Raw genomic sequence first — 20,614 nt, 5'->3', positions numbered from 1 at the left:
TTCTTCTTCTTCTTCTTCTTCTTCTTCTTCTTCTTCTTCTTCTTCTTTCTTCTTCTTCTTTCTTCTCCTCCTTCTTCTTCTTTCTTCTCCTCCTTCTTCTTTCTTCTCCTCCTTCTTCTTCTTTCTTCTCCTCCTTCTTCTTCTTTCTTCTCCTTCTTCTTCTTTCTTCTCCTTCTTTTTCTCCTCCTTCTCCTTCTTCTTCTCCTCCTTCTTCTTCTCCTCCTTCTCCTTCTCCTCCTTCTCCTTCTCCTCCTCCTCCTCCTCCTCCTCCTCCTCCTCCTCCTCTTCTTCTTCCTCCTCCTCCTCCTCCTTTAAGTTCTGGGGAACATGTACAGAACGTGCAGGCTTGTTACATAGGTATACATATGCCATGGTGGTTTGCTGCGCCCAGCAACCCATCCTCTACATTAGGTATATCTCTTAATGCTATCCCTCCCCTAGCCCCCCAGCCCCCAACAGGCCCCGGTGTGTGATGTTCCCCTCCCTGTGTCCATGTGTTCTTATTTTTCAACTACCACTTATGAGTGAGAACATGTAGTGTTTGGTTTGCTGTTCTTGTGTTAGTTTGCTGAGAGTGATGGTTTCCAGCTTCATCCATATCCCTGCAAAGGACATGAACTCATCCTTTTTTATGGCTGCTTAGCATTCCATGGTGTATATGTGGCACATTTTCTTCAACCAGTCTATCATTGATGAGAATTTGGGTTGGTTCCAAGTCTTTGCTATTGTGAACAGTGCCGCAATAAACATACATGTGCATGTGTCTTTATAGTAGAATGATTTATAATCCTCTAGGTATATACCCAGTAATGGGATTGCTGAATCAAATGGTATTTCTGGTTCTAGATCCTTGAGGAATCGCCACACTGTCTTCCACAATGTTTGAACTAATTTACAGTCCCACTAACAGTGTAAACATGTTCCTATTTCTCCACATCTTCTCCAGCATGTGTTGTTTCCTGACTTTTTAATGATCACTATTCTAACTGGCATGAGATGGTATCTCACTGTGGTTTTGATTTGTATTTCTCTAATGACCAGAGATGATAAGCTTTTTTTTTTTTTTTCATATGTTTGTTGGCTGCATAAATGTCTTCTTTTGAGAAATGTCTGTTCATGTCCTTCACCCACTTTTTGATGAGGTTGTTTTTTTCTTGTAAATTTGTTTAAGTTCTTCATTGATTCTGGATATTAGCCCTTTGTCAGATGGATAAATTGCAAAATTTTTCTCCCATTCTGTAGGTTGCCTGTGCACTCTGATGATAGTTTCTTTTGCTATGCAGAAGCTCTATATTTTGATTAGATCCCATTTGTCAATTTTGGCTTTTGTTGCCATTGCTTTTGGTGTTGTAGTCATGAAGTCTTTGCCCATGCCTATGTCCTGAATGGTATTGCCTAGGTTTTCTTCTAGGATTGTTATGGTTTTAGGTATTACATTTAAGTCTTTAATCCATCTTGAGTTAATTTTTGTATAAAGTGTAAGGAAGAGATCCAGTTTCAGTTTTCTGCATATGGCTAGCCAATTTTCCCAACACTATTTATTAAATAGGGAATCCTTTCCCCATTTGCTTGTTTTTTCAGGTTTTTCAAAGATCAGATGGCTTTAGATGTGTGGCTTTATTTCTGAGGCCTCTGGTCTGTTCTGTTGGTCTACATATCTTTTTTGGTACCAATCCCATGCTGTTTTGGTTACTGTAGCCTTGTAGTATAGTTTGAAGTCAGGTAGCATGATGCCTGCAGCTTTGTTGTTCTTGCCCAGCATTGTCTTGGCTATGCGGGCTCTTTTTTGGTTCCATAATAGTTTAAAGTATTTTTTTCTGATTCTGTGAAGAAAGTAAATGGTAGCTTGATAGGGATAACATTAAATCTATAAATTACTTTGGGCAGTATGGCCATTTTCACAATATTTATTCTTCCTATCCATGAGCATGGACTATTTTTCCATTTGTTTGTGTCCTCTCTTATTTCCTTGAGTAGTGGTTTGTAGTTCTCTGTGAAGAGGCCCTTCACATCACTTGTAAGTTGTATTCCTAGGTGTTTTACTCTCTTTGTAGCAATTGTGAATGGGAGTTCACTCATGATTTTGTGCTCTATTATTGGTGTATAGGAATGCCTGTGACTTTTGCACATTGATTTTGTATCCTGAGACTTTGCTGAAGTTGCTTATCAGCTTAAGGAGATTTTGAACTGAGATGATGGTGTTTTCTAAATATACAATCATGTCATCTGCAAACAGAGACAATTTAACTTCCTCTCTTCCTATTTGAATACCCTTTATTTCTTTCTCTTGCCTGACTGCCCTGGCCAGAACTTCCAATACTATGTTGAAGTGGAGTGGTGAGAGAGGGCATCCTTGTCTTGTGCCGGCTTTAAAAGGGAATGCTTCCAGTTTTTGCCCATTCAGTATGATATTGGTTGTGGGTTTATCATAAATAGCTCTAATTATTTTGAGATCTGTTCCAGCAATACCTAGTTTATGGAGAGCTTTAGCATGAAGGGCTGTTGAATTTTATCAAAAGCCTTTTCTGCATCTATTGAGATAATCACGTGGTTTTTGTCATTGGTTCTGTTTATGTGATGAATTACGTTTATTGATTTGCATTTTGTTGAACCAGCCTTGCATCCCTGGAATGAAGCCAACTTGATTGTGGTGGATAAGCTTTTTGACGTGCTGCTGGATTCGGTTGCCAGTATTTTATCGAGGATTTTTGCATTGATTTTCATCAGGGATATTGGCCTGAAATTTTATTTTTTTGTTGAGTCTCTGCCAGGTTTCGCTATCAGGATGATGATGGCCTTATAAAATGAGTTAGGGAGGATTCCCTCTTTTTTTATCGTTTGGAATAGTTTCAGAAGGAATGGTACCAGTTCCTCTTTGTACCTTTGTAGAATTCAGCCGTGAATCCATCTGGTCTTGGACTTTTTTTGGTTGGCAAGCTATTAATTACTGCCTCAATTTCAGAACTTTTCAACTTCTTCCTGGTTTCGACTTGGGAAGGTGTATGTGTCCAGGAATTTTTACATTTCTTCTAGATTTTCTAGTTCATTTGCATATAGGTATTTATAGTATTCTCTGATGGTAGTTTGTATTTCTGTGGGATCATTGGTGATATACCCTTTATCAATTTTTATTGTGTCTATTTGATTCTCCTCTTTTTTCTTCTTTATTAGTCTGGCTAGCGGTCTATTTTGTTAGTTTTCTCAAAAAACCAGCTCCTGCATTCATGGATTTTTTTGAAGGGTTTTTCTTGTCTCTAGCTCCTTCATTTCTGCTCTGATCTTAGTTATTTCTTGTCTTCTGCTAGCTTTTGAATGTGTTTGCTCTTGCTTCTCTAGTTCTTTTAATTGTGATATTAGGGTGTCAATTTTAGATCTTCTCCATGCTTTCTCTTGTGGGCATTTAGTGAGATAAATTTCCCTCTAAACACTGCTTTAAATGTGTCCCAGAGATTCTGGTACATTGTGTCTTTGTTCTCATTGGTTTCAAAGAACTTATTTATTTCTGCCTTAATTTTGTTACTTACCCAGTAGTCATTCAGGAGCAGGTTGTTCAGTTTCCAGGTAGTTGTGTAGTTTTGAGTGGGTATCTTAATCCTGAGTTCTAATTTGATTGCACTGTGATCTAAGAGACTGTTATGATATCCATTCTTTTGCATTTGCTGAGGAGTGTTTTACTTCCAACTCTGTGGTCAATTTTAAAGTAAGTGCGATGTGGTGCTGAGAAGAATGTATATTCTGTTGATTTGGGGTGGAGAGTTCCGTAGCTGTCTATTAGGTCTGCTTGGTCCAGAGCTGAGTTCAAGTCCTGAATATCCTTAATTTTCTGTCTTGTTGATCTGTCTAATATTGATTGTGGGGTGTTAAAGTCTCCCATTATTATTGCGTGGGAGTCTGTCTCTTTGTAGGTCTCTAAGAACTTGCTTTATGAATCTGTATTGGGTGCATATATATGTAGGATAGTTAGCTCTTCTTGTTGCTTTGATCTCTTTAGCATTATGTAATGCCCTTCTTTGTCTCTTTTGATCTTTGTTGGTTTAAAATCTGTTATGTCAGAGACTAGGATTGCAACCCCTGCTTTTTTTTTTTCTTTTGCTTTCCATTTGCTTGGTAAATATTCCTCCATCCCTTTATTTTGAGCCTGTGTGTATCTTTGCATATGAGATGGATCTCCTGAATAGAGCACACTGTTGGGTCTTGACTCTTTATTCAGTTTGTCAGTCTGTGTTTTTAATTGGGGGCATTTAGCCCATTTACATTTAAGGTTAGTATTGTTATGTGTGAATTTGATCCTGTCATCATGATGTTAACTGGTTATTTTGTCTGTTAGTTGATGCAGTTTCTTCATAGTGCCGATGGTCTTTACAATTTGGTATGTTTTTGCAGTGGCTGGTACCAGTTGTTCCTTTCTGTATTTAGTGCTTCCTTCAGGAGCTCTTGTAAGGCAGTCCTGGTGGTGACAAAATCTCTCAGCATTTGCTCGTCTGTAAAGGATTTTATTTCTCCTTCATTTATGAAGCTTAGTTTGGCCGGATATGAAATTCTGGGTTGAAAATCTTTTCTTTAAGAATGTTGAATATTGGCCCCCACTGTCTTCTGGCTTGTAGGGTTTCTGCAGAGAGATCCACTGTTAGTCTGATGGGCTTCCCTTTGTGGGTAACCGAACCTTTCTCTCTGGCTGCCCTTAACATTTTTTCCTTCATTTCAACCTTGGTGAATCTGATGATTATGTGTCTTGGGGTTGCTCTTCTGGAGGAGTATCTTTGTGTTGTTGTCTGTATTTCCTGAATTTGAATGTTGGCCTGTCTTACTTGGTTGGGGAAGTTCTCCTGGATAACATCCTGAAGAGTGTTTTCCAACTTGGTTCCATTCTCCCTGTCACTTTCAGGTACACCAATCAAACATAGGTTTGGTCTTTTCACATAGTCCCATATTTCTTGGTGGCTTTGTTTGTTCCTTTTAATTCTCTTTTCTCTAATCTTATCTTCATATTTTATTTCATTAAGTTGATATTCAACCTCTGATATCCTTCTTTCTGCTTGATCCATTTAGCTATTGATACTTGTGTATGCTTCATAAAGTTCTTGTGCTGTGTTTTTCAGCTCCATCAGATCATTTATGTTCTTCTCTAAACTGGTTATTCTAGTTAGCAGTTTGACTAATTTTTTTCAAGGTTCTTAGCTTCGTTGAATGAGATTAGAACATGCTCCTTTAGCTTGGGGGAGTTTGTTATTACCCATCTTCTGAAACCTACTTCTGTCAATTCGTCAAATTCGTTTTCCATCCAGTTTTGTTCCCTTGCTGGTGAGGTGTTGTGATCCTTTGGAAGGGAAGAGGCATTCTGGTTTTTGGAATTTTCAGCCTTTTGGCACTGGCTTCTCCCCACCTTTGTGGATTTATCTATTTTTGGTCTTTGATGTTGGTGACCTTTGGCTGGGGTTTCTTTTTTGTTGATGTTGATGCTGTTCCTTTCTGTTCATTAGTTTTCCTTCTAACAGTCAGACCCCTCTGCTGCAGGTCTGCTGGAGTTTGCTGGAGGTCCACTCCACACCCTGTTTACCTGGGTATCACCAGTGGAGGCTGCAGAACAGCAAAGGTTGCTGCCTGTTCCTTCCTCTGGAAGCTTTGTCCCAGAGGGGCACCCGCCAGATGCCAGCTGGAGCTCTCCTGTATGAGGTGTCTGTCTGCCCCTTCTGGGAGGTGTGTCCCAGTCAGAAGACATGGGGGTCAGGGACCCAGTTGAGGAGGCAGTCTGACCCCTAGCAGAGCTCGAACACTGTGCTTGGAGATCCGCTGCAAGGAGCTGACAGGCAGGGAAGTCTAAGTTTGGTGAAGCTGCACTCACAGCCGCCCGCCCCTTCCTCCAGGTGCTCTGTCTCAGGGTGATGGGAGTTTTATCTATAAGCCCCTGACTGAGGCTGCTGCCTATTTTTCAGAGATGCCCTGCCCAGAGAGGAGGAATCTAGAGAGGTAGTCTGTCTACAGCAGCTTTGCTGAGCTGCAGAGGGCTCTGCCCAGTTGGAACTTCCCTGTGGCTTTGTTTACACTGTGAGAGGGAAATCACCTACTCAAGCCTCAGTAATGGTAGACACCCCTACCCCCACCAAGCTCAATCATTCCTGGTCAACTTCAGACTGCTATGCTGGCAGCGGGAATTTCAAGCCAGTGGTTCTCAGCTTGCTGGGCTCCATGTGGGTGGGATCCACAGAGCTAGACCACTTGGCTCCCTGGCTTCAGCCCCCTTTCCAGGGGAGTGAATGGTTCTGTCTCACTGGCATTCCAGGCACCACTAGGGTATGAAAAAACTCCTGCAGCTAGCTCGGTGTCTGCTGAAATGGCTGCCCGGTTTTGTGCTTGAAACCCAGGGCCCTGGTGGCATAGGCATTCAAGGGAATCTCCTGGTCTGTGGGTTGCAAAGACCATGGGAAAAGCATAGTATTTGGGCTGGGGTGCACCATTCCTCATGTCACAGTCCCTCATGATTTCCCTTGGCTGGGGAGGGAGTTCCCCAACTCCTTGTGCTTCCTGGGTGAGGTGACACCCCACTGTGCTTCGGCTTGCTGTCCATGGGCTGCACCCACTGTCTAACCAGTCCCAGTGAGATGAGCCAGGTACCTCAGTTGGAAATGCAGAAATCACCCACCTTCTGCATCGATCTAGCTGGGCACTGCAGACTAGAGCTGTTCCTATTTGGCCATCTTGCCAGGTCATGTGATCCATGATTTACTTAATAAATCCTAATTACTTTATATGACACAGATGAATTATTCATATAATTGAGGTGGAAGTACATGTTTTGTTTGAGTTACTCAAGTTATTGTATATTTTATGCTACTTGAACTTAGAGTAACCCTTGCTTGTGTTTTGCTTTATCCAAATGGCTCATATCATACCGGACTAGGACATTGTATGTATTTGGATGTGGATTACTCAAACATCTTACATGGTTTTAATATTTTTCAATGTATTAAACTTTTAGCTTTCAGTTTCAACCTTTTTTCAAATTTAATTAAAATTATTTTGATTTTTCTAAGTTAAAAATGCATCTATGATTGAAAAATCTATTTATATAATTTGATTTATAACGATGTGATACTTAATATTCACAGTTGATGTCTATCACATTTTAAATAAAAAGAATGGGTTAACAGTCATCATACGTTGTAGCTTGGCATTATAATTTTCTAAAATCTTCAATATACAGTACTAATTTAGCTGAAAGTATTCCCTCTGTACCCTTTCAGAAGTAATGTTGTGCAAGAAATAAAGGGGCTATATTATAATAATTTCTAGAAATAGAGGCCTCAAATATATTATCAATATTGTAATATATTATTTCTTGTGTTTGCTTAAAAATATTTAAAAATAAGATCTGAAGTCGACATGTTGCCCTAATTATATTTTGACTTCCAATAACATGATATTCTTTCTTTGTCATTTTTCTATTTTTATACCTAATAGATCATCTGGTATTGCATATGAAAAATGAGATGAGAAACACCAAGTACAAACCAGTAGACTATCAACAATTACGTGTATTAACTGAAGCAAAGAAATTAGCTTGTGCCTCTGCAGAGCTAAAGGTTAGAAGTTATGTGTGTATGTGTTTTTCTAGTTTTAGAAAATTGAATTGCTAGAAAGTATTTACAATGTAAATGTGAAAATAAATGACATTCCAAATAGTTGTTAGAAACTCCCAAATAGTAATAATAGTGAATAGCAGCTAACATTTATCGAATGCTCTCAGACACCATTATATAGTTTACATGCATTCTTTACCCATTTAATGTTTAGAACAACTCTTTGAGGTCTGAATTCCACTTTATTTTTTGAAAGACAGTTATTTTATTAGCTTTCAACAACTTCCAACTTAATCTGAAGAATAAAAATTGTTAGTAATTACCAGCTGCTGACTATTATCTGATTAAGGCTCCTTCTCCAACACTATACAAATACGTCCTCAGGTGCTCTCTTTTCTAGAATTCCGTTTTTGGCTTAAAGATATGTTCCAAGCCAGGGTGAACCTAGGCTAGATTTGAAACGAGATTATGTGCAAGTGATTTTGCACAATATTTTAGGACCATGTATAGTTTAGGATTACACGGTATGATTCTTTCTTGTGGAAATAATAGAGTTCATTGAAAACAGTATTTTCATTACTTGGCTGCAGTAAAAACAGGTTAGGTGAAGCAACTTGTTACATAATTTGCATGTTGTTTGTATTCATAATTTTCATGGTTTGTTCATTTTGCCTTTTATTGTTAATATCTTTTTTTATAGAAGGCAATTGTTATGATTTCAAAGCACATTTGATACTCTATTCTGGAGAGATTACCATATATTCATGGGCTATATCTCCTCAAACTAAGGCAATCACTTAAAAGCCAGGGCATTATTTATGGTTTATATAACTTTAAAATAAGTTAATGTTATGGGAACATTCAAAGAAATTTTGTGGTAAAGTCACTTATATTACTATTATCCTAACAAAACTTTTCATATTCCTGACTTCTGTTTATTGTACACATATATATAAACATAAACATATTACGCATTTTATTTTTCCCATGATAAGCATAGACATGAAATCATGTACACTTTTCTCCCTAACAGTCTGTCACATAATCTTTTAAATATTTAATTGTTCAAGCCAGTACATATTTATTATGTGTCTACTATTTGCCTTGAAGATACAATGGTAAGCAAAATACAGCCCTTGCCTTTATGAAATTTACTGTTTGCTGGGGGAGGGAGAGGAGTCAGTGTTTATCAAATAAGCCTGGAAGTAAAATTATCCAAAGTATAAACTGCAATAAAAACCATGCTGTCTGGTGTATAATAGGATTTGATCTTCACTGAGTGGTTAGGGAAGGCTTTTCTGAGGAAGGGATATTGGAATTGGGATCTCAAGGCCAATAAAGTACAAAGTTACAATGAGATAGGAAGAATCAGTTCTGGTGTTCTATTGCACAGTAGGGTGAGGATGAGTAACAGTAAGGTATTGTATATTACAAAACAGAAGAGAGGCTGTTGAATATACTCCCCACAAAAAAATGATAAATGCATGTGACGATGGCCGTGCTAAATACCCTGATTTAACGTATATTTTTATATAACATATATATGTATCAAAACATCAAATTGTGCCCATAAATATGCACAATTACAATATGTCAATTAAAAATATAATACAAAAGAATTAACTAGGTAAAAACAGGAGTGACAAGTACTCCGAAGAGAAAATGATGCATGCATTATCCCACCCCAATTTTTAGATATTTGAGATGTACCCAATTTTGTGATAATAGAAATTATGCTACTTCAAGCATAGAGACTTTTCATGTTTTAGAATCCTCTACTCTCATAGGAAAAATTCCCATGATTGGGACATCTGGATCAAAAATGTGAGTGTTTTTTAGTGTTTTTGAGACTTGTTACCAAATTTCTTTCCCAAGGTATTGTTTTAATGAAGATACCAAACAAATGTATTCTCTACACCCTTGTCAGTATTGGAATAGATAAATATTCATGTATGTATATATACACACTTATATTTCTAATACTATCCATCCATCCATCCATTCGAGATGTACCAAAAAAGATATTTTGACTGAATGTAGAATGGTTGAGTGTTAAAATCAGTATTTTGTCAAAGTGAATTTCTCTTTGGTGATAGACTCATTATGAAAGAATCAATATATTTCAGATTTTTAATTATTATTGTGGTCTTTATAGTTTGGTATCAAGTGCAGGAACAATAATTTCTCAGCACTGTCAGCTGCTAGATTGCCACTCTGGTCACTGTATTTACATATTTGTGCGGTTAAACAGATGCTCACTTTCAACTGGCATTTTAAATAAGATCAGTAACCTTTTTGTTCATAGCGGAATGTAATTCAGGAAGAAGCTTTTCTAGAAATAACTGTGTACCTGGGATTCATAGCTTGGCAAATCTCAAAAAAAATCCCTTGTCTTTAACTAATGAAAACGGTTCACAGTCTGTAGCAATCATTTTGACAAGCTTTTGCTTCCGTTTTCAGTCTCCGTAGATTCATGATGATAAGGAATTGTCCTTTTAAAGCATTTTGGAATGTCTGTTGTTTTGAATTTCAGTTAGTGAGAACAAAATGTGTCCTAGGTACTTCATCATTTTCTAACACTTGCTTTTTTTTCTTCATGCAGTTTTCATTTTTTATTATATCTGGATTAAGGAAAATGCATTGGGAATATTGTTGTACATTATTTTTTGGAGTCTTCCCTTCTAATTTAATTTAAAGGTGGCAAGTTGACATTTTGCTTTTAATTTATTCTTGTAAGTTGTGAACAATTGCCAAATAGGACTTTTTCTTAAAAGACTCATGGCTTAAGTGGAATTAAATAAATGGAAATTAAATACAACTCAAAGTTTTTTTTTAATGTCCTGAATGCTAAGATAAAAAACAATCCACACTAACTAGAATTATGATTATAATAGTATCTCTGTTATTCTTTCATATATTACTTGAATTAAAAATATGTAGGCTCAAAAAGAACATATTATTATTCTTAATGTTTCATAGCTAACACATTCTCTCTTAATATTTGTATTAGTTATTGGCCTACTTCCCTGTTTATTTTACCATTTAAGTGCACTCTTTTTTTAGACATGTAATTTACAGTTTTAATAATCATTGTTAATTATTACAGCACTTTTCTCTAGCAATATTAAATATAAACATATTTAAATAAAATGATAAAATATTAACATTTAAAGCACAAAAAGAGATTATTGCTTCAAGTTACATCTAGAATGCATAGTTACCTGTCTGATTTATACTACTGATATTATTAACAAGCTAGATGTGATGGTCATCTATATAATCACTGTGTCATTGATCATGCACAATTTCTTGGATGTCAACCATATAAGACTGAAGTGGACAGTCAGTGATCTAGTCTTTCAAAGGCTGAGATTGAACCTGAAAACAAATAATGGAGTTGGGCTAAAAACTGAGACCAATTTTGCTACATTGTGTGTAACTGTTCATTCCCAGTGTATTAACTGTTAAAAAGATCTTTACAATTATTTTTAAATTTGAATTTCTTTGCTTAGATACTTCTTGTACAGCTCAAGGCTTCATTAATTCTTTTAAAAAATGTTATAGAAAATTATAAACATATGAACAAGTGGATTGAATGGTATAGTGAATCTCCATGTCACATCATTCAGCTTCAACAATGATCAACTTTTGACCATTGTTTCCTCTATACTCCTACCCACAAACCACCCCCTGTGCCAGATTGTTTTGAAGCAAATCACAGACATCATAATATTTCACTCATAAATATTTCAACATGTATTGCTGAAATAATAAAGATTTTTAAAAAGCCTGTAATACTATTACCATGTCTAAAAATGTTATTGTCTTAATAATTTCAAATATGTAGTGTTAAATTTTCCTGATTATCTCAAAAATTTTGTCTTAAAGTTTATTTAAATCAGCTTCTAGATATGATCTGTACATTATAACTTTTTTTTTAGATTTGCTCCTCTATCCTCTTGTATTTTGTAATTTATTTTTTGAAGAAATTGTATTGTTTGTCTTATAGTCTGAATTAGGCAGATTACATCCTGGTGGTGCCATTCAACATGTTTTTCTGTTTCTTGTGTTTCCAGTAAATTGATAGTTATATTTAGGGACTTGATCAGATTCAAGTTCAATTAATTTTGGCAAGAACACTTATTGATGGAAGTTTTGTGCTCTAATCTTTTTCTATTACAAATGGTACTGCAGTGAATAGGTTTGTACATATATCTTTTATACTTTCACCAATATAGTTTTCAGATGAATTTCTATAAATGAAGCTGCTAGGTCACCGGATAAATCCATGTGAAATCTTGTGATACATCTCCAAATTCCCTTCTGTGGGGGTTGTATCACTTTGTATTCCCACTAGCAATATTAGAGGGAACATGCTTTCTTTAGTTTCACAGAGTGTTTTGTTAAACAGCTGAGTTTTTGCCAATCTGACAAATGAGAAATTGCATCTTACTGTAGTTGTTTTTTTCTTTTTATTTGTGTTAACAGTTCTTTATTGAGTTATAACTCACATGTAGTAAAATGTATATATCTCAAACGTACATCCCAGTGACATTTGACAAACATACACATACATGTAACCAGTTGTCTACTAGTTATTGACATCTGTCTCAAAAGATGGATCTTCTGATTCAAAGGACTTTTGTAATATTTCAAGATGCCTATTTAGGTTTTATTATCTTGGACCATCACAATAAGTCATATACAGGAAACCCCTGGTTTCTGAGTCTTTTGTGAATTCATTGTTTTGTCATTTTTCCAGAGTATTTTTGAATCGTCAGCATTCTGCACAAATTATCATCCACCCTAAGTATTGACTTTATATGGCATATTGCCCAGTAAAATGAATTGGAATCACCTAGACATCTCTCTGTTGGTAAAGATAGAACTTTAAATCTTTTTGCTCTTTTTAAGACTTTATTTTATTTTATTTTTTCATTTTTGGCCCGAGGATAGAAGTGGAATCAATGAGTGAATTTATTAAAAAAATCAGTGTGTTGTGCAAAATATTGGAATTGTCTAGTGAAAAATATTAGCTTTATTTTGACTTTTATTGTCTATGTAATTGGACTTTCCCTGCACCCAAAGGCGAGAGCATTGATTTTTTTTTACAAACTATGAAAATGTGTCCCCGTCTTTCACCAATGTATTTTAATTTTTTTGTACTACGTGTACCAAATATGCCAAAGAAATCTAATTTTAAAATTAGATTTTAAAATTAATTGTATCTGTTGCAACAAACTTTAGATCCTGTATATGGTAAATGGCTAGAATGAGTTTTAAGCATTCTTAAAGCGAACATTAAAATGTCAGATTTTAGAAATACTGTGTACTTGTATTTTTTGGTAGGTAAAATAGAGACTGCTGAATGTTTTTCTGCAGTGTCCTGTGCTTTTAAAAATGTACTTCCCTCCTAAATTTTATAATTGTAACACTCTTAAGACCTTCTTAGGAAAATATTTGACTTTGACTTTGTAGTTTTTAAAAGTAATCTTTGGATTGTTTTCTTATATCCCTAATTTTGAATCAGTAACCAGAACAGCAGAAAGATAAACTCAAGGTTAAAGCAATCAGTGAATGACGGCTGGAAATAGCATGCATTATAAAGATTCCTTTTTAGAACTTGTCTTCTGAAGTCTTTACATCTCCAGTATTGATCTTTTAAAGCTTGTAGGGTACTAAGTGCTTTAACAGCAGAGAAATTATGAAATATGTGTATTTCATCAAGTTTCTGATTTGCAATTTTGTAGTTTAAAATTGTTAATATGGAATACTTGAGTTTGGAGTACACATGAGTATAAGTTAGAGTCTAACCAGGGAACAGACATCACTTGAGGATTCGGAGTAGAGGGATTTTTAATGTAGGAAGATGGTTATGCAGGTGATAGCATGAGAAGGCAGAGGACTGGGAGGCAATACAGAAGTTGACAAGAACAGGAAGTCACTGCCATCCGTAGGTCAGAGGGGCATACAGAAGAAGCAAGGCCATGCCACATTCCTGGGGTGAGGTTACCCAGAGATAGTTGGAACGTAGCGGAACTGTTCAGAGAAAAGTTGGGGCAATGGATATGAGCAAATGCTCCTGGAGACCCTGTGAGAGTAGAGAAGGCAAGATGATGTAATCCTTCGGCTTCTCCTTTCTTCCCTGCCTTCAGTCTCCCATGCCAGGGTCTTGCTTTGGCTGAAGCCAACTGATAGGGCTGCCTGAGAAACACAGGCTGCTCTGTGAGATGGAGCAGATCAGGCAAACAGCCAGAAATGGATCTAAGGCAAATAGATCCAGGGCTGATATAACCTTTCAGCTGAAACCCAAAAGCATTCATTATGTGCTATATTTTTAAAAAGTCATAAAATTGAGGAAAAATTAAGTTCAGTTGAAGATTTAGATTTCAATGCTACATGATTTTTCATATTTCTTTAAGTATCATCAAATAAATATTTGCTTAAATTAAAAAATTTTGTTTACAAAGATGTACATAGAGTTGAAAGATTAAAATTGTGTGTTCAAGGTCATATTTCTAGTAAATGTTGAAGCCAGGCCTCCTAAAAACTTATCCAATGAATCTTTTCCATCTTATGCTGAGGGATCAGATAGAAACCAATCTAAACATCAAGGTTCTTTGTTACTCTGATGTTTATGAGATTTATGATCTTGACAACATCTTTTAACTTTTCATACATTCAATAAATATTGTCCTCCAAAAATGTGAATAAAGATGCCTATTATAGCTGACAGGGAAGATACACCCAAAAGGGTAGAAATGAGACCTCTTGAAAAATTTTCTGGGGTGATATGAATTAAGGTATTATTTATTTCATGTATGGAAAATAGAATGACTTCACCTTTAATAAGTACTTTAAAAACAGTTCTTAAGGTTGTCAGTATTCCTAACTATTTTTCTTTCTCCTCCCTGCTTTAAGAAATCAAACTTATTTTAGGTAGATTTTGTGTTAGAAGATGCACTAATAAGAATTTAAAAAGAGCGACTATTTAACTTAGAAAATTCAGATTAAACATTTCTTTGTGAAAAACACATTCTGAAATCTTTGAAGTTGCTCCTCTTTTGTTCCTCCAAATCTAGATCAGAAAAGCAATGTTGACTGCAAAGATATCCAAAGAACAAACACTAATAAAACAACACAAGCAAGTGTGGTGGCAGGAATACCAGAGGCTGAATGAAGTCAGGTAAGAACTGGAGGAAATAGTTAAGAACACGTAGGAATTACTAGGAATCGCACTTATCTCGTCAGATGTTCTATAATGTTCCATGTTAATTAACCATTGCAATAAAAAATTTAAAGTTACAGTTTGAATGTGAGTTAAATTAAAATCCTTTCATTTCCTCAGCTTAATCTGAAATCCAGTGATTATATTAATATGGCTTTTGCCTCCTTTTGGAAAGAAGATAATCTTCTGTATGTGCCAATCACTTCCACACTCCCACTCTCATACTTGTATTTACTTGTATCATACTTAGCATATTGGATTATAATGTTTTGGTTACATGTTTTTTCTTCCCTATAAAGTGGTAGAGATCCTATCACAGGCAAACATCTTATCATATTCATTTTTATATAGTAGAATACATAGGAGAGATGTAAATGCTTTTAATACATGGATGTATTGAACAAGGAGTTCAAGTTGCAAATGGTTTCCGGGTGTGACTGCATCATTACTAACTTACTCAAGTTTGCTTTTTGACTTTTGTTATTATTTCCAGCAGTCACATAAAGATAAATTAAAATGAAATATTGCTTCTACAGTTCATCTTCATTGTAATCTTTGAAAAATTAGTTTTTTTCAAAAGTCAAGGCAAAAAAAGAAGGCAGATGTGTTTCTCCTTCATTTATAGCATATATACTTCTTTTAGTGATGATGTTTATAAAGTGTGCTTTTAAAATGTGCATTTTAAAACATTTATATCAAAAGAGGTAATTTCTGTGGTCTTATTCCAAGTAAAGTTTCTAAATACCATTAACTTTACTTTTGACTTAGGTATTTTTCATGTTGATTAGTTTCTTATTCTGGCAGGTGACTCCTCTGTGAAGTAGAAGGCTTATAATTGAAAGTGGTTTTACATTATTGTGTAACTTAAAACATAGAAAAACAGAGTCATATGGACTTCATCACCATACATCTACTATAAAAACAATGAAATTAGACCCATCCCATCCCTCAAAAGTCACCTTTTGTGGAGAGAATGTTTCAGCCCATTGGAATTTTTTTTTTGAAAATGTGCATAACTTGAAACATGACAAAAAGGAAAGCCATTAGGAAGCTTTAATTATGGTGTTCACTGATTCCAGTTCAAATGTAAAGGAAGACACTGGGTAAACTTTTTTTTTTTTTTTTAAATCTTGGCTATTCCACATCTTTCTTACTGTGTATATTAAGTTGCTCTTAAGGTAGGTAGAAGAGATGTATATATATCATGATGGAAAATAATTCTTTTGGCTGACCTGGAATGACACAAAGAAAATGGAGGTGGGGAACACTTAGGTAATGATAACCTTAATGTCTCAGAACTTCTAAGGGCTGAAAATTGGACAAAATGAAGAATTCCAGGATAAGTTTCTGTGTTATTCTAGAATGCAGGCTAATTTCAATTTGTGTTCGGTGCTACTGAAAACTAACAGCAATAGGAGATAAGTTAGAGAAATGACTACCTTGTGGAGAATTTAGGGCCACCAACAAATTAGAAGTAGTTAAAGTCCTAACAGTGTTTGTCAACCTTTAGAAATCGACATCCCCTTTTAATAAGTAAGATTCTATGCCTTACCATAAAAGACAACGTTTAAGAATCTCAGGCAGGCAGAGGATAAGGGCCTACAATGACACCTAACATTTGTTAGGTAATTTAATATGTGCCAGGTAATACTAGATTGGGCAAAAGCCACAAATATTTTTGCACCAACTGAATATGTTAAGTCCTTTACATGTTTTATCTCCTTTAATATTTACAATGACCCTACAAAGTAGTAGTTATTGCTGTCTCAGTTTTACAAATGAGAATCTTGTGTCTCAGATAATGAAAGGTATTTGTAGATCATAAATAACCTAGTCTGTGTGGAGCTGGGATTGGAACGTTTGCCCCTAACTTCTGTGCTCTATGACCTTGGAGTTGAGTAGCTTTTTCCTTTTTCTACGGGGTTCTGTTTACGTCAGCTGAGATCCAACTGGTCTAGCCTTGCTGGCAAAAACAAAAGAAGTTTTGCCAGGGTGTGATGGTGCATACCAGTAGTCCCAGCTACTTGGGAGGCTGAGGCAGGAGGATCACTTGAGCCTACGTGTTCAAGTCTGCAGTGCGTTATGCTTGCACCTGTGAACAGCTACTGCAGTCTAGCCTGGGCAACATCGTGAGACCCCATGTCTAAAAACAACAAAACAAAATGAAAACAAGTTGCCAAACTTTAATTCTTTGTAATCTGTACTAAGAAAACTAGATAAAATTTTCAAATGTAAAATTATGTTTAATATTTACATTTATACCATTTTATTTAAATTGTGTTATGCTTAATGAAACTATACCCCTTGAGGTTTTTGATATACTTTCCCAGAGGTACTTTCTCCATTGTTTCATTCTGGTACCACAAAGAATCCCTTAAGTTTTTGTGTGCTCGTTTGCCCAGATGACGTAATAATCTACTCAGTGCAACCACCTGCAAATAAGACACCCTGGTGAAGGGCATTTTTGAGCCTTCAGGTGTCTACCTTGGTACAGGTTCTTATCCTTCTGGAAAGGTGCCAAAGTTCTAGGTAGAGAATCAGTCTCCTCAGAACATCAAAAATTACCCATATCTTCATTTTTTTGGCAGTTTATATGCTCTGTTATGACTTTCTGGGTGCCGAGCTAGATGGTTTTTAAGTGCTATGTTTTTGGTTAAACAAATCTGTTCTGGAATAACTTCTGGTTTGACTCAACCATTATGCACTCATCCTCCATGTAACAGTTGCAAATGTGATCTTAAAAATATTTCTGGCAGAAACTACCTGCTGGAAAAACAGACAGTGAGGTATCATTTACAATATCACCCCTCCTTTATACATTTAAACAAAAACCAAATCTTTGTCCCATGTAAATTGGCTTAGAAAATTATGACACAGCACTTTGGGAGGCCGAGGCAGGTGGATCACCTGAGGTCAGGAGTTTGAGACTAGCCTAGCCAACATGGTGAAATCCTGTCTCTGCTAAAAATGCAAAAATTAGCCAGGCATGGTGGCGCGTACCTGTAGTCCCAGCTACTTGGGAGGCTTAGGCATGAGAATCACTAGAACTCAGGAGACAGAGGTTGCAGTGAACCAAGATTGTGCCACTGCACTCCAGCCGGAGTGACCAAGGGAGACTCGGTCAAAAAAAAAAAAAGTATTTATGTGTATATATATGTACATACTTGTGTACACATATATATGTATACATATATAAGCTCATGAAGATTTGTTGTTCTTATTAGTATATTAAAAATAAAGTATACTTCCACCTCTGCAATTCAGGGTCTCATTCTTTCTGAACTTTAAAAATTACCTCCTTGTTGGTCTAGGTTTGTCTGACACCCTCCTCTTCATATTCCATCTCTATTGTTCACATCTCCTTCTGCTCTATCTTGCTGTCTTGGGAATCTTTCTGAAACATGGATCTGAGGAAGTGAGGTAGCCTACCGACCTTCAGTGCTTCCCAATGCCCCGGGCCCTCTCCACACGCAATGCTAGGACCTGCTGTGGGATGGCCTTTGCTCACGCTGTTTCTTCTGTCTGAGCCTATGCATCTATCTCAGTGTCTAGCAAGGACTCAAGCCATGTTAGGAATTTAGTACATGGTTTAAATAAATGAATGGATTACAAAGCCATATTAGATTAAATATCTCTTTGGTTATTTTTTAAAAACCTAGATGTATGTTTATGATTGTAACATTTATTGAAATCACATCTATTTCAGATGTAAAATGGAATCTGAAATAAAATCCCTTCTCAATGAAGAGAACATTGGAAACGAATGTCTTTGTGACCTTACAAATTTTGGTAAGATTTGTTTAATCCTGTATTTAAAGGGGAGTTTTATTTTGAAGAATGAGAATGGGCCACTCACTTCATGTTCTTTTAATATTAACTGCCGTTAGTTTTTTTCTAAAGGAATCCCCAAATAAATCTGTACTCTAATGGTCTGTTCTTGGAGACACTTAAGATAATAATGTGTTCCTTTGATTCCATTTTGTTTCACCATAGAGCAAGAGCTATCAGAACAATGGTGCACATATCTTAAAAATGTGATAAATCCTATTCAGCAGCTGAGAGCAGATCTAAAATACAGACAGCATCACACTTTGCAGCATTCACACCCACATGTTGAGTTTAACTCTGTGAAAGTATTGGAAGAGGTTAGTATGTTACCTTTATTTTCGATAATGTAATACTTCATTTTTGTCCCAACTAGAAGAGTTTGAGATAAGAAACAAACGTGTGTGACTTGTGTATTCGTTAATATTAATATGTAATTAATATCTTAAATAGGTCAGCTAATTCTATCCACTAAATATTTTTTTGAGTTATTCTTTTATATGTGTATATATATATATTTTTATTATACTTTAAGTTCTAGGGTACACGTGCACAACATGCAGGTTTGTTATGTATGTATACATGTGCCATGTTGGTGTGCTGCACCCATTAAGTCGTCATTTACATTAGGTATATCTCCTAATGCTATCCCTCCCCCCTCCCCCCACCCCACGACAGGCCCCCAGTGTGTGATGTTCCGGACCCTGTGTCCAAGTGTTCTCATTGTTCAGTTCCCACCTATGAGTGAGAACATGCGGTGTTTGGTTTTCTGTTCTTGCAATAGTTTGCTGAGAATGATGGTTTCCAGCTGCATCCGTGTCCCTGCAAAGGACATGACCTCATCCTTTTTTATGGCTGCATAGTATTCCATGGTATATATGTGCCACATTTTCTTAATCCAGTCTGTCACTGATGGACATTTGGGTTGGTTCCAAGTCTTTGCTATTGTGAATAGTGCTGCAATAAACATACGTGTGCATGTGTCTTTATAGTAGCATGATTTATAATCCTTTGGGTATATACCCAGTAATGGGATGGCTGGGTCAAATGGTATTTCTAGTTCTATATCCTTGAGGAATCACCATACTGTCTTCCACAATGGTTGAACTAGTTTACAGTCCCACCAACAGTGTAAAAGTGTTCCTATTTCTCCACATCCTCTCCAGCACCTGTTGTTTCCTGACTTTTTAATAATCAGCATTCTGACTGGTGTGAGATGGTATCTCATTGTGGTTTTGATTTGCATTTTTCTGATGGCCAGTGATGATGAGCATTCTTTCATGTGTCTGTTGACTGCATAAATGTCTTCTTTTGAGAAGTGTCAGTTCATATCCTTTGCCTACTTTTCGATAGGGTTGTTTGTTTTTTTCTTGTGAGTTTGTTTGAGTTCTTTTTAGGTTCTGGATATTAGCCCTTTGTCAGATGAGTAGATTGCAAAACTTTTCTCCCATTCTGTAGGTTGCCTGTTCACTCTGATGGTAGTTTCTTTTGCTGTGCAGAAGCTCTTTAGTTTAATTAGATCCCATTTGTCAATTTTGGCTTTTGTTGCCATTGCTTTTGGTGTTTTAGACATGAAGTCCTTGCCCATGCCTATATCCTGAATGGTATTGCCTAGGTTTTCTTCCAGGGTTGTTATGGTTTTTGGTTTTATGTTTAAGTCTTTAATCCATCTTGAATTAATTTTTGTATAAGGTATAAGGAAGGGGTCCAGTTTCAGTTTTCTGCATATGGCTAGCCAGTTTTCCCAACACCATTTATTAAATAGGGAATCCTTTCCCCATTTCTTGTTTTTGTCAGGTTTGTCAAAGATCAAATGATTGTAGATGTGTGGTATTATTTCTGAGGGCTCTGTTCTGTTCCATTGGTCTATATCTCTGTTTTGGTACCAGTATCATGCTGTTTCGGCAATGCGGGCTCTTTTTTGGTTCCATATGAACTTTAAAGTAGTTTTTTCCAATTCTGTGAAGAAAGTCATTGGTAGCTT

The 20,614-nt window shown here is 36.2% G+C and overlaps 1 protein-coding gene across 3 annotated transcripts in view; it reads left to right on the top strand.

The window, feature by feature from the left end:
- CCDC148 (coiled-coil domain containing 148) overlaps nucleotides 1-20,614 on the top strand; it is a 280,255-nt gene that overhangs the window by 94,660 nt on the left and 164,981 nt on the right. For 2 of the 3 annotated variants that reach the window (XM_025404699.1, XM_025404698.1), the window contains 4 exons: nucleotides 7,459-7,580; nucleotides 14,660-14,763; nucleotides 18,512-18,594; nucleotides 18,799-18,950. In XM_025404699.1, coding sequence (XP_025260484.1) covers nucleotides 7,459-7,580; nucleotides 14,660-14,763; nucleotides 18,512-18,594; nucleotides 18,799-18,950 — 461 coding nt within the window. The remainder of the gene's footprint in view (nucleotides 1-7,458; nucleotides 7,581-14,659; nucleotides 14,764-18,511; nucleotides 18,595-18,798; nucleotides 18,951-20,614) is intronic. The other variant, XM_025404700.1, reaches the window with a different exon arrangement.

This window comes from Theropithecus gelada, chromosome 12 (assembly GCF_003255815.1).
Source record: "Theropithecus gelada isolate Dixy chromosome 12, Tgel_1.0, whole genome shotgun sequence".
Taxonomy (NCBI): Eukaryota; Metazoa; Chordata; class Mammalia; order Primates; family Cercopithecidae; genus Theropithecus; species Theropithecus gelada.
The sequence above is the reverse complement of the archived record's forward strand: the minus strand, read 5'-3'. Positions and strand labels throughout refer to the sequence as shown.